This window comes from Emydura macquarii, unplaced genomic scaffold, assembly GCF_026122565.2.
Source record: "Emydura macquarii macquarii isolate MOO-44397 ecotype Brisbane River unplaced genomic scaffold, CSIRO-AGI_Emac_v2 contig_3477, whole genome shotgun sequence".
Classification (NCBI taxonomy): Eukaryota; Metazoa; Chordata; order Testudines; family Chelidae; genus Emydura; species Emydura macquarii.
In genome coordinates, this window is record NW_027133614.1 from 2,815,580 (window position 1) to 2,829,842 (window position 14,263).

General features: G+C 40.0%; 1 protein-coding gene across 6 annotated transcripts in view; it reads left to right on the forward strand.

Annotated features, from left to right (window-relative positions):
* The window catches only part of RGL1 (ral guanine nucleotide dissociation stimulator like 1), a 154,259-nt gene that overhangs the window by 66,661 nt on the left and 73,335 nt on the right, over positions 1-14,263 (forward strand). The window contains exon 1 of one of the 6 annotated variants that reach the window (XM_067535100.1): positions 12,513-12,543. The exons of the other annotated variants lie outside the window; for them this stretch is intronic. Within the exon in view, the coding sequence (XP_067391201.1) occupies positions 12,520-12,543 (24 nt within the window). The 5' untranslated portion in view covers positions 12,513-12,519. Of the gene's footprint in view, positions 1-12,512; positions 12,544-14,263 lie in introns of those variants that run through there. 6 annotated transcript variants of the gene reach the window in all.

The window sequence follows — 14,263 nt, forward strand, 5'->3', positions numbered from 1 at the left end:
GTGCTCAGTACCACGCAGGGCCACAGCCGAAGGCCCTAATCCTACTGCTGTTGTAATCAATAGGAGTTTTGCTATTGGCTGCAATGGGAGCAACAGGAAGCCATAAAACAGCAAAGCGGTAGGCCCAGATTTTCAAGTGTGCACTAATTTTGAATGCCTCAATTTTTAGATGCTTTGGGTCTGACATTCAACAGTGTTCTAGTCCCTCAACTCGAGTCAAATTCAATGGGAGTCCAGATACTCAGCCTTTCTCAAAATCAGGTGTCAAGTGGGATAGCTCAAAATGTAGGCACCCAAAATGAGTGGAACTAAAACAGATTTGAGAGGCAATACGATGGAATACTTTAACTTGAACCATCTTACATCCTTATGTCAGTTTGTTTTCTTACTGCTTCTTTCTGCTGGCCCCAAGCCTGCAAGTTTCACTCCCTTAGGGTATGTCTACACTGCAATTAGACATCTGTTGCTGGTCTGTGCCAGCTGTCTCAGGCTAAGGGGCTGTTTAATTGTGGTGTAGACGTTGGGGCTTGGACCGCAGCCTGAGTTCTGAACCATCCACTTCGCAGGGTGCTAGAGCCCAAGCAGATTTTTAATTGCAGGGTAGACCTACCCTTAGACTCCTTTAAACTCAGGCCTGGTCTGCACTTAAAAAACTTGTATCAGCATAGCTGTGTCAGATAAGGGTGTGAAGACTCCTCCCCGCCCCAAGTGACATAGCTATGATGATAAAGCCTCCCAGTGTTGAGGCAGCAATGCCAAAGAAGTCACTGGCTGTACAGTTTTGTGATGCCTAGAAAGTTGTTTACTTGTTGACCATGAATTTCAATGTGTAGTTTTAATGGAAAAAGCTGCTAACTTTCTGAAAGGGAGATGAAATTGTAAGTCAAGAAAAAAAATTATTATTCTCCTGAGAAGTGAACAATATTTTTCACTAAACTCAGCTGTAGCCAATTACGATACACTCATGTGGATGTGTAATTTGATTTGGTTAACAGTATTCCAGACCTTGATATTATTAATCCCATGGCTGATAAACTATAGAAACTTCCTGTTTCATCATGTTTAGTTTTTCAGACAATCATGAACCAAGAATTTTTTTCTTGAGTGTAAAAATACTTATTGTCTTTTGCTGTAAATCTTAATTGTTCAATACTGTAATAGCTTGAGATGAAAGACATTATATATTTCTCATCATAGTCTGCAGTCTGTAAACATGCAAAACCCCTATCAACATCAGTGGCAGTTATGTAGGCCTAATGGTTCTGGATAGAGCGCTATATTAATAATAGTAAGATATAAGCATTATATAATACTTTTAATCTCTCGATCTCAAAATATTTTACAATGCAGTGTGAGTATCACTGGCAAAACTGGCCAATAGACCCTCAATCTCTTCATTCTCAATCTGATGCTCTATTACTGGCCTGTGCTACCTCTCATTCAAAGTATTTATTTATTATTAGTTGCTGTAATAATTTTTAGTGTCCCTGCCCAAGGAAGGGGAGGCTGCAGAAGTTTTATAGAAATATTTCTTCTGTAGTTTGGAAGGGTTCTCAGAAACACACTCAAGGAAGGCTAGATTTGTATGTTTGAATACTTAGTGTGCACAGTTGATTTAGGAAAATCTTTTCTAGTAAATGTCCTTTTGAGGACATGTGCTCCTGGAGAGATGTGAAATGCTAGTGGTTAATACAGTTCTACTTGGTTTATTTTTCACTTTCTTTTATTGAAACATCACTGTACTTACTTATGGAAGCATTCACTCCAAATTTGGCCCAACCAGGATTTTATAATTACGGCTCGTAGGCAACATTCCTTTTATATTTTTATTTCTTCTAGCATGTACAGTTTTAAGATTCACAATGGGGGGAAAGTAAGTGTGTGTGTGTGTGTGTGTGTGTGTGTGTGTGTGTGTGTGTGTGTGTGTGTGTGTGTGTGTGTGTGTGTGTGTGTGTGTGTGTGTGTGATAGAGCGAGTTACAGGTTAACTGTTAAATTATGTCTAATAGAACTTTGAAAACTTGACCCATGCTGATCTTTCAGTTCCAGTTATCTTGGTTCAGTGAGGACAATGAGTTGGATAGGAGAAGAGAGTGAAAGATCCTGTAATGACACAAACAGAAGACCTTTTGGGAAGCTAGGCAAGAATCAGAATGATGAAGGATTTAATTTTATTTTTTGTAGGAAAGACTTAGGAAGTTTCACATTTTTGAAAGCAAAGGGAAGGTAAATACGTAAATCCCATGAGATAGCTACAGATAAAGGCTGGGACTGAGCTGTCAGTGCCTTTACACTCTTTTGGAAAAGCTTCTGTACTGGATAACAAACCTTTTCATTCTCAGAGGACTTTAGTCACCCTGAATGATACCGTGAGCACTCCTTAGCTGCACAGAAGCTTGCAAGAAATGGGACTAATTCATAGATGAGTCTAAGTAGATTGACTTGACTGAGATTTTCAAAGCCACTTAGAAGGATTTGGACATCCCATTTCTATTCATTTTATTGGGAATTGAGTCGGCACTTTTGAAAATCTCAACCACTTTTTGTTTGTTTACTTATTTAGACTCCCTTAGATTGTCCGGCTATGCTAGCAGAAGAACACAAGACACTGGATGTGTTTTAATTAGACTGCAATTTATTTCGTAAATGTCTGGGAGTACCTGGCAGATAAAAGTGTACTGTTCATGTAATTCCATAACCATTTACATATACCTGGGGGAGGCTGCTGTCAGCTCACCTACTTTACCTATCCTGGCCCCCCAGCCAGCTTGCTGCTGGGACTCAAATGAGTGTTAAGGGAGGCTATAAAGTGGGAAGATTGACACCCTGTTTTACCAGTCAGAGGAGCCCTGAACCCCCCTGTTCTGCTCCTTTAAAGAATACCTCCTTTGTAACGTGTACCAATCCATTTTATCTGATCACTGTACCCCTTTCCTATGGAGTACCTGCACTGGAGATCCACCTCATGCTTATATGATGCTTTGCAACATCATAGCCTAACTCATGTTTCATGTTGGCCCTAACTAAGCCCCAACCCAACTGTGGGGAAGGCAACCTGCCCCCCCAAAAAACCACACCTACCTTGCATTGGCCAATGACGGTGAGGTAAACAATTCCTTCCTAGCTCCCTGAGAAAGGAGTGACTAGCATAATGCCCACAGCGGATTGTGGCAAAACCTGGTATTTAACTACCTCCATGGGTGGGAGGGTTGGTGCTGCTCCACCTGATCCAGGTAAAAAAGGGCTTTTCCTGCATTGGCATGGACCTAAATAGTCCCCTGTCTCTTCCCATCATCTGGGGGATGGGTCACCATCCCCATACTGACCTAGTCTGAAGCTGTCATAGTAAGTTACTGTGGCTCTCTCGCCCTTAAAGGGGCCACACACTTCTTTGTACAAGCCAGACGTGAGGAGTGTGTGTTAGGTATATAAGTAAAACATGGCTGTAATGCAAGGCCTACAGGTTGTGAGGCCTGTAAGACTTTAGCTTATCCATACTAATCTATAGGCTTAAGAATGCTTGACATGAGTTTAATAAACCTCGCAATTAGTACTACACAATATTGTCCCTCTCCATTATAGGTCCCCCCCTGTAATAGCCCCTGTAATTTTATTTGGTTAATTCAGTCTCGTTTTCTATGCTGGTTTGAGTCATGTACAGGTAGAGTGTCAGCTGCTGCTATGGATTGCCACTCGGCATGCCCCTGTGAGAATTTTACACGCTTTCTATCAGAGCGTAAGCAACTCAACATGCAGTTGATGAAGTATATTCCATTCCTTCTGGAATGAAAAACACCATGTAAATGTTGGTCTCTTATTATTATCTTTAAAAGTAATTCCTTGAAAAAATGTTTGATTGCAGTGAGGCGTGTGTGTTACATAGTACAGGGCTAGAGTTATTGTTGCTTGGAGGTTCCTGTTCTGACACTCTGCTGTGCAATTCAGTTGTATTATTTTTTCTTTACTCTTGTCTTGAGTTTAATCTCTTTTCAGCACAGTTTACAAAACTGTTTATCCATGTAGATTCCTTTTAATGTTTCTCTAAGCATTGTATGAATTTATTAATCTGTCTGTGAAGTTTTAAATTGAATGTGCCATAGATTTAGTTTATTCTCCCAAGACAAGTGGCAGGTATGTTTGAACTTCTGAATGTTGTCTTTTTGATGATTTAAAACTATGGTGGATTTATTCTCAGCATCTCTAGAGATGAAAGTAGCTACTGCAGAAATATGCTGTATATATTATCAATTTAAAGATCGGGGTAAAAAATTCAAAAGCATCTGAATCTCATTTTCAAAAACAAAATAGGTAATTAATAGCTTAAGTCTAAATGCAAGTCAGTGGCACTTTGGTTCCCAAGTGGCTAAGTCACTGCTGAAAATGGGTCTTAAGAGTTGTTAATCACATAGGTGAATTTGAAAATTCTATCCCATATCTTTTTAATCAAACCAATCTCCTTATCTTCTTAGATGTTAACATTTTAAATAATTAAACTAGATTAATGTTTAAAATCCATTTTACTTGTCACTGTTTATCCTGTTCGTTTTCTTTCAATATTTCTCTCAACTTGGATAATGAGAATAAATTAAATTAATTTCACTTTTGTTCATAGTCAATTTCACTTTCAGATTCCACATGCTACATGTTTGGGTTGCAGACAGTGCAAGGGAATGTTTCTTTGTTTCAAAACAGTTGTTTCCAAGGACACATTTTTAAAATAGACCTTCTGTAGGTCTGTGTTTTGGTAAAAGCTTGTTGTAACATAATATAGATATTGAGTAAATTTGAGTTGGTGGTGTCCTTTTGAGTCTTTCAGTACTTCTTGTTAACATCATTAACTGAGTGAAACCAATATACCATTTCTTTATACTCTCTTTATAACTTGATGCATGCTATAACTTTATAACATTTTTGCCTTTGGCCCACAAGATTGTGCATTCAAGTCCCATACTATGATTTGGCCACATACCGAGTGTTTAAATTGCATTGAACTGGTATAGCCGAGGTGCTGCTTTCCTTTCTGTCTATCTCTGGTGGTGTCTTTGTGGAAATTAAAGCTTCTCTGGCATTTTGTGGAAAGAGCAGGAGATAATCTCAGCCTCCTAGCCAGTACCCTCAATGAAGTGTGTGTGGGGGGGCTGTAATATAAAAGACTATATGATCTGTTACTGAACTCATCATGGCTGTCATATTTGTCTACACATTTACTGCTGTGCCAGTAACAAACTTAGTGTAGTTTAGGACACTGAGTATAGTTCTGTATTATTGTTATTTATTAAGTTCAGAAGGTGTGTGTTGGTTGCTGTGCAGAAAGAGAAGCTGGCACAGTCATTACCCCAAAGAGTTTACAGTCTAAGGCCCCAATCCTGCAACTGGCTGTGGTGGCAGATCCTTGCACCTTCATGGAGCCCAATTAAGTCAGTGGAGATCCATATAGGTGCAGAGATTTGTCTGCATGATGGTAGATTTTCAGAGTTGTTGGGGACCCATGAATCCCAGTGAAGTCAATGCAAGATAGAGGTGCTCAGCACCTTTGAAAACCAAGCCACTAGACATTCATATTGAAGGAAACATAAGGGGGTAGACTTTTCAAAACCGAGCTTGGGGAATTGGCATGTGACTTCTAGAGATTTGAATGGGTGTCGTGTGTCTGTAATTGCTGTGCAGCACTCTGAAAACTTGTCCAAGGGCTTTACGGGCCACTTTTTAAAAAGCAGTAGATACAGTATTCTTCTAGACTAGAGGTTCTCAAACTGGGGGGCACAGAATGTATTCCAGGGAGGCATTGAGAAGCTTTAGGGGAAAAATAATTTACTGCACACATTCAGAGCTAGGCGGCTGGAGAGCAGCAGTTGCTGGCTGAATGCCGAGAGGGTGAGGGGGCATAAATTATTACAAACACAAAGGGGGGTACGATCAGATAAGTTTGAGAAGCACTGTCCTAGGCAAACAGCTGGCCCAACATGAAAACTCCTCTTGCTTTTGGGTATTCTGGTCATGTCAGTACAGAGATGGTCTCTGATTAAATCCAGATTGAGCAGTTTCCTGTTAGCGTGCTAGATCAGCCCACAATGTCTTATTCTGTAAGTCTGTGTTATTAAACTCCTGTCTGCCAAATCTTTTTTCCTTTTAAACTTCAAGGCAGAGTTGCTAAAATAATCCAAATAAAAATGGTCCCTAAAAGTCCCTTAAAATGATTTCTAGCAGCTTACTGTTTCGCTGACAAACTCAATTTTGGGTTGTTAGCGGTTTTTTGTGGTTTTTTTGTTAGCATTCTCACAGTATGATGTCTAGGGCAAGTTACAATTAAAGTGTATTTTTGTGCATTTCAGTCTTTGAGCCAAATTCTCCCTTTCATCTGCACACTGACGTGAATGGGAGTTCTGCATGTGGAACAAGAGCAGAATATGGCCCTAAATTAATGTATGAGGGAAAAGAAATTCTGCTAAATAGAAAATAGTTTTATTAAATTAAATACAGTGAAGCACATCTTAATGAATTGAAGGGAACTGTGTTATATAATTAATAGCTGATTTGAAAAATCAAAACTTTAACAGTGAAGTATCAAAATAAGGTTAAATTTTTTACATGTGAATTTCTTGGTTTAGTTCAGCGGTTCTCAACCTTTTTTTACAGAGTACCACTTGGGTCAGGTACAGTCGGGTCAAGTACCCCTTCACCTAACTGTACCTGGCCAGAGTGGGACTCAGTAAAATTGCGGGTTTGCGTGAGGGATCGACGGCGGCAGGGGGGGAATCGGCGGCGGAATCGGCGGCGCGTTTTCCATCGCGTACCACCGAGTCGTCTTCCGCGTACCACTGGTGGTACGCGTACCACCGGTTGAGAACCCCTGGTTTAGTTTATTCACAAAATTAAATTTTGCTTAGGAAAAAGTTTTATTTACAATAATAATAGTGGTAATAACATTGTGTTCCTATGCCTTTTCTGGTGAGGTTGTAGAGTGTCATGGCAAATTATATACTTTTCAACAGCAAAGGGTTAATAAATGGCAATTCTAAGATTTTTGTGGACAAAAACTTCAAGTTACACTGGTGTAACTCCGTTTATTTCAGTGGGGTTGCATTGGTGTACATGAAATGAGGTTCTGGCCCCATCCATGGTGCAGGCGCTTCATGGCAGTGAGTCCATAATAAGGTTCTAATGTGTTTATAATGGTAATATTACCTTATGTACTATCAAGATGTGGTTATTAACTCCCTTGATCCTCTAGTTATCTACTATATCCTTTCTCATTGCCCTCATTGCCCTCTGTTGGTCTTTTATGTCCCAATTCTGTAAGCTGCTCCAAGCAGGCAGAAATCAGTGGGACACCTCCATAGGCACAGAGATCCAGCCACATGGAGCAGCTTGCAGTATTAGGACCTTAGATAACAAACTCCTGGGGTCAAGGATTGTGCTTTCTTTGCTGTTTAGAAAGCCTAGCACATTGTGGGATGCTACTGGAAATATATGATGATAATACATAATTTCCCCTGGATTTTAGGGTTGTAGAAGTTATTGCTTATTGCTTTTGCGGTTCACTGCCTGGATCATCTGTATAAGAAGAACAGCTAATGATATTTTAATGTATCTGGGAGGGTATTTGAGCCTTGTTATACAGTCCCAAAGCATACGCTAAAACAAAAGAGATGTCTCATCCAAGAGTGAGGCAATGGGGCTTTAAAGTAAGATTTAAGATAATGCTCATTTTCTCAAACTGAAGGATTTGGTTTAAGTGATTTATTTAAAAAAAAATTAAAGGCTACAATATAAATACAAAAATTATTTGCAAGGGAGATCAAAAGCCACTTAATGGAAAATTTAGCAAACTAAAAGTTTTGCATTTATCTTCTATATCCCTGCATTTACCTATCACTGAATGATACAAATCTACAGTTTGTTCCCAAGTTGATTTCTTACATTTCCTAAAGCTGCTCATCATTACTAAGTCTTCAGACCTATATATAACCTATATATAAAAGAGATCTGAAGGCTAAAGAACAATTGCTACTCATATCCTTTATCATAACATTAATCTCTGATTTTAAAGCAAAGTAGTAAGGAAGGCAAAATGAAACAAAATTAAAAGTTAGCAACAGTGACTTGATAAATAGTTTAATATTTTAATTACTTTCCTATTGAGACCAGTGTGTGCAAGTAATCCTATGACTTCAAACCACTGTGTCATCACTAATCATTTATATAGCATCAGAGGTGTGGTACATATAGTATTTTACCCATTTTACATATGGGTAAACTGAGGCACGGAAAGGCTAAAGGCCAGATTGTGACTTGCCTTCAGTAGATGAGCTGAGTGAGTAAGGTGCAAGGAACCCTCTGCTGCTAGCAGCCCCCTGCAAAGGAGTTAGACACAGTTGTAGGCCACCTCAAAGTGGGTAGGGAGCAAGCAGGGCTATGCAGCTACCTGACATATACTACGCTCTCCAAAAAGATTGCATGGCAGATGTGTTCCTCCCATGCCAGGGAACTCTGGGAGATGTTGTGCCTCTCTGAGCTACAGTATCTCCCAGAGTTCCTATTGGGGCAGTGTGGCTCTTCATTTCCCCCTACTAAGGGCTGTATCTTAATGACACAATCTATCCGTAATTGACTAGCCCTGGCCACACAATGAATTAGGGTGACCAGATGTCCTGATTTTATAGGGACAGTACCGATATTTGGGGCTTTTTCTTATACAGGTGCCTATGATCCGCCACCCCAGTTGTGATTTTTTCACACTTGCTATCTGGTCACCCTATGAATCATTGGCAGAGCTGGAACTAGGACCTAAAGCCTTATCTCCCACCTGGGTTGGCCCCCAGACAATAGTCATCCTCCTTAACCAGCTACACTGCCGAGAAAGAAGGAAGGAGTTTCTTCCTGTGAGTAGGAGTGAATACAATTCCAAGGATATGTATCACTATATTGCCAATACTTGTACAGAGTTGGGTCAGCAGTCTGAACCCTGTAAAATGATCTCACTGGGAAGCAGACAAGAAGAGAAAGTATCAGGCTAACTCAGGCGCCTTATTGGAGGAAGATCACCACAGCAGGTTAGGTCTGATTCAGCATCCCATTAAAGTCAATGGGAGTTGGATTGGTCTCCAAATCATGCTTGACTTTGCCCTGGTCTACACTTACCTGGAGTTTCAACAGCAGTCAACGGGAGTTACGCAAACTAAGCAGAGTAGCTTGCGTAACTCATGTTGACTGCTGTGCTTCCCTTCTGCGTGGTGTCTTCACTGCGCTGCGCCTGTTCCCATCAACGCAGCACTACACTACTTGAGAGGGTGGTTTTACTCAGTCGACTTCCTGATCGATTGAGCGGGTCTACACTGACTATATCAGTATAGATATGCCCACTGTTACACAAGTAGTCCTGTTAAAGCCAACAGGACAACTTGTGTGAGTCAGGCCTGGTCTACACACACAGTTGCCCTGATTTAACTAAATGTGTGTTTTAAAGTTAGTTTTGGTTAAATCAGTGGAACTTTGCATGTGGACACTAAATCAGGGACTATCTTTTTGTTCGGTTTTTGTACAGCGTCTAGCCCAATAGAGTCCTGTGGCATGTCTATACTGACGGCAGCAAAGTCGCCGCTTCCAGATCGATCTTTCTGGATCGATTGAGTGGTCAGTGTAGACCCACTCAATCGATCAGGAAGTCGACTGAGTAAAACCATCCTCTCAAGTAGCGTAGTGCTGAGTCAATGAGAATGCTGTTCCCATTGGCTCAGTGCAGTGAAGACACTGCGCAGAAGGGAAGCACAGCAGCCGATGTAAGTTACGCAAGCTACTCTGCATAGTTTGCATAACTCCCGTCGACTGCTGCCGAATCTCCAAGTAAGTGTAGGCCAGAGCCTGCTCTGTAACTGAGGCTTCTGGGCAATTAATTCATTACATAAAATAATTTAAACCTGGCTTTGAATCTATAAAATTACAGAGGGAAACTAAGCTGATACAACCAGTTTTAAATGGATATTAGTTTGGACACTTTTAAATAAACTGGTGAATTAGTGCATTTTTGTGCGTAGATAAGCACTCAGGCACATAGCATTTGCCTCTATAAAGGACGTTTTGGCTGTAGCAGAGCAGGTCTAGCCTCACCTTCTATTTTTTTAATCGAGCCCTGTTATGATTTTGTTTTGTTAAAACCTGTTTAACTAAAACTCCCAGCACTAAACAGCTATGAGAAGATCTGTCTGTGAAAAACTTGTTGTTGAATTGCATTGGTTGTTTTTGCCAGCCTACATGTCGTTTTGATATCAGTGTAGCAAGTGGGGTGATATGAACAAATACAACATAATGGTTGGTTGGTTGGTTGAATGGACATAAGAGCCCTTAGAGCTCCACTGGATGGACTGCATCAATGGAGAAGAAATGGACCAGCCCCATCCAGCCCTCAAAGCACTTCAAGCCATGCACTGACACTAAGACACAAATTTCTCTTACTGCTGTCCACAGTAATGCCACCAATAGATTGAATATATGATCCATAGAGCTATTCATAAAGTAGACACTAAAGTGGTGGACTGTGCTCCAAGAATGGTGGCAGCCATTTTGGGGAAGAACTCTAGAAGGGAAACTTGTGTTGAAAATTATCAAACGAGTTTCTTCCTCAAAGTGGCACATGTGCATACAGCAGCCATTGGCTACCTCAGAGAAGCCAGACTCAGGCTTGCCGTTTCCTAAAAGAATTTTAAAGATCATTAAAATGTGTAGGACAAGTTGACTTTGGAAATCCATAATGGACTAAGGAACCTTTTTTGTATCTTGCCAGTTTGAATCCAGTCCAAGCTGATAGTTACCAAAAATCACAAACAAAAATCACTGATGGCTATTTGGTGGCTTCAGTCCAGTACCAGGTGTTTGTGTCTCAGAAATCGCCATTGTAGTTGCTATTAACAAGTGCCTTATTTGTCAGTCTTGTCAGAGAGACTAGTGATTGGCTGAGCATGGAGATTGAGCTTCCTTCTAACTCGTAGAGATGGTCTCTTTAGGGAAGGTTGAGCTATGGTGCCAGAGCAACATGGGGAAACTTGTACTTCTGCTATTCAAGTTGCAGATTGAATCTACTGTTCTGTACATTGAACACCTCAGACTTTGGCACCTTTCATAAACATTGAATACAGATGAGAAATAACATTTTGTTTTAAAAAAAAATTACAAAATTTCAGCAAGGGAGAGCTGGGGAAAGGAAAAGTGGCAGTGGTGATGATATATTATATTATATTGCTATTAGCTGGGGAAGGAGAGACTGGGTGTGAGGAAATGAGATGGAAAGAGAATGTCACAGCTGGAGTTTCAGTATTAGTAGAACATCTGGTGTAAGCTCATGTCTGAAAGCCACCAGAAAACAAACTGTTCAGTGTCATAATGTTGGAGCGCAACGGAAATGGCTTGAATTTCTCCTCTGCTATCTTCAGACGATAGCAAAAGTTAATGATGGATAAGATTAATTAGGTCATTTAGTCCATCCTTGGTCCTATAGCATATTTATTTGTGCTCCATCCAGTCTAATTTTCAATTAGAATGAAAATATCTAAACAGTGGGGCTTCCACTACTTCCTTTTGGAGCTCATTTCATGATCTAATAGACCATATGGTCAAGAAATGTTTCTTGATAGGATTGTGCAAAGGGAAATTTAGGCTATTACTCCTCAATAAATACATTTTTTCCTATCCTAAATTCTGCACATCTTGTACTTACATAAAAGTAACTTTATATTTAAAAGAGCTATTTTCATTTATTCAAACTATTTCAATTGTTAATTTACACAAGTCAGACTATGTTGCTTGTCGGGGGTTGCTAGCACACACTTTTGTTTTCATCTGGGATTGCAGACTCTCACAGACAGGTGTCGTGCTGGGTAGATGCGGGGGAGAGCATTTGTTATATTGTTTGACATCAGTATGTCAAAATCATAATAATTCATGTGAGATATTCCATGTCAAGCACTGTTAGAAAGGTTGTAATATGCTAAGTCAGATGATAATACCTATGTTCATGTGTAATATGAAAAATGGAAGTTATAGATATATTTGAGATATCTATATTTCAAATTGTGCTGCCTGGGCAACACCCCAGACAGGATGGCTGCAGGACAGTAGCCTGCTTAATGGCCCATTAAGACATTCCTAGGTGCAAGGGGCCCAGGGGGAGAAGCCAGGATCACTAATGAGTCACCAGAACCTGCTCATGTGACTCTGGACTCCATTTTGGTTCCTGTGAAATTCCACAAGCAGCATCATCTAGTGAATTACCAGGATTGGCCTATGTGACTCTGGACTCCATTTTAGTTCTTGTAACATTCCACAAGACCTCATGGCCAGGGACAGAGGGTATATAAGATCAAACCAGGAACCATTTTGCCTTTGTTCCTGTTCAGTTACTGACATATACCTGCCTCTGGATCAATTCTTTTGCAACTGAACCGAAGGACTTAGACCCATCCAGGTGTTGGATGTATACCAGAGGGACTATACAACCCTGCAACTCCACATTTTTTCTAGAAACCTGATGTATATGGACTGTCAATCATTTGTATGTATCTGATTTGCTTTGACCCTTTAACGTTTCTCTCATGTTTGTTTCTTTCCTTTTACAATAAACCTTTAGTTTTAGTTACTAAAGGATGGGCTGGCAGCATGGTATTTTAGGTAAGATCCAAACTCATATTGAACTGGTACTGTGGCTGACCCCTTGGGGTCAGAGGGAACCTTTTTAGTAAAGAGCATAGAGTTTAAATAACTGATCTCTTTACTGGACCTAGTGCTGATTTGGGAGCCTGGGGCTGAAATGCAGTAAAGGGGGCTGTGTGCGTTTGTATACTGGCTTCTGTAGGGATTCAGAAATGCAGTTTGTGGCTGGTTGGGAAGTCTGGCTTTAGTGCCACCCACCCGTGCTGGGAGAATCTGCTCTCCATTTACAGCCTGCCATGACCTTGGCATTTTCAGGTGGCTGCCCTGGGCACGGACGGGTCACAACAGGTATGAACTTTCTGCTTCTCTTCAAGGAAACAGCTTTTATTTATTCATGAAAGTTTGTTGGTATTAGCAGTAGATATGCTGGATGACACATACGCACACCATTCATTACAAGATAGCTGAGCAGGTGCACATCAGCATACATTTCCCAAGCTGAATCTACAGTACCTCAGTAACATTGGCATATAATTTAAAAACCAAAAAACAACCATACACCTTGCTGAAGTCTCTTCTCTCCAGTTCTCTGCCTGTTTATGCCAATAGTCTCTAATAAAATTCTTCCTTAAAATTGGGCCATTTAAAAGCAAAAAAGGAAACTTCTCACCATATTGATGAGTCTTTATTATTATTTTTTATTTATATCTTTCATTTATATAGCAGTTTTAATCTCTGATATCTTTATAAACAAGTATATGAACTATTCACAGGGATCGTTTTCCATTACTGAAATATAACCAACCCTAGAGTGATAATGACAGCTCTTTAAGGGCCTGGTCCAAAAGCCACTGAAACCAGTGGAACTCTTTTCACTGACTTCAATAGACTTTAGATCAGGCTCTGAATAGTACACAAAAACACTATAAACATTTTTAGAAGTAATGCGAAATATTGTATCTAATTGAAACTAAGAACTGGAGACAGAATGGAATTTGGATTTGACCAGGATATTAGAGTTAACACCCTTCATTTGCAAAAAGCATTATGGAATGTTGGATGACCCCAAGTGTTCAGGACGTTAGCTTTATGTCTCATCTAAAATTGGCACCTTTGGCAGCATAATTTCCACCCCCCACTCTCTAGTCCAAGCTCCAAACACCTGGCTGTGGATATTGGTTTTAGTTCTGATAAGTACTCAATTTAGTATTAAATACTAGTAGTACTAGTACTAAATTTAGTAGTAAATAAGAGCCAGTGAATGACCAATATTGTTTCCTCTTCACACCTAGATGTTCCTTACAGGTCTCTTATCCAAGTACTAATCCGGATTAGCTAGTAAAATCGAATGGCATCATAACACATGGTGATTTGACTACAGTCAGGTACTGAAACATAAGGTGAAGGATGTCAAAGAAATATTTTAAAGAAGGATAAATTATTCTAAAGTGTTGCAGCAGTGGACCCATCTCCTAGAATTTAATGGCCATAAAAAATGACCAAATATTTCAGGAATTGAAGACCTACTGTCACTTATCCCTTACCCAAAAAGTATAATTTAACTTGTTTGGTGTGGTAATTCTTCTCATTTGCGGTATTTGGTTTCTCCCATGCTTTTGATC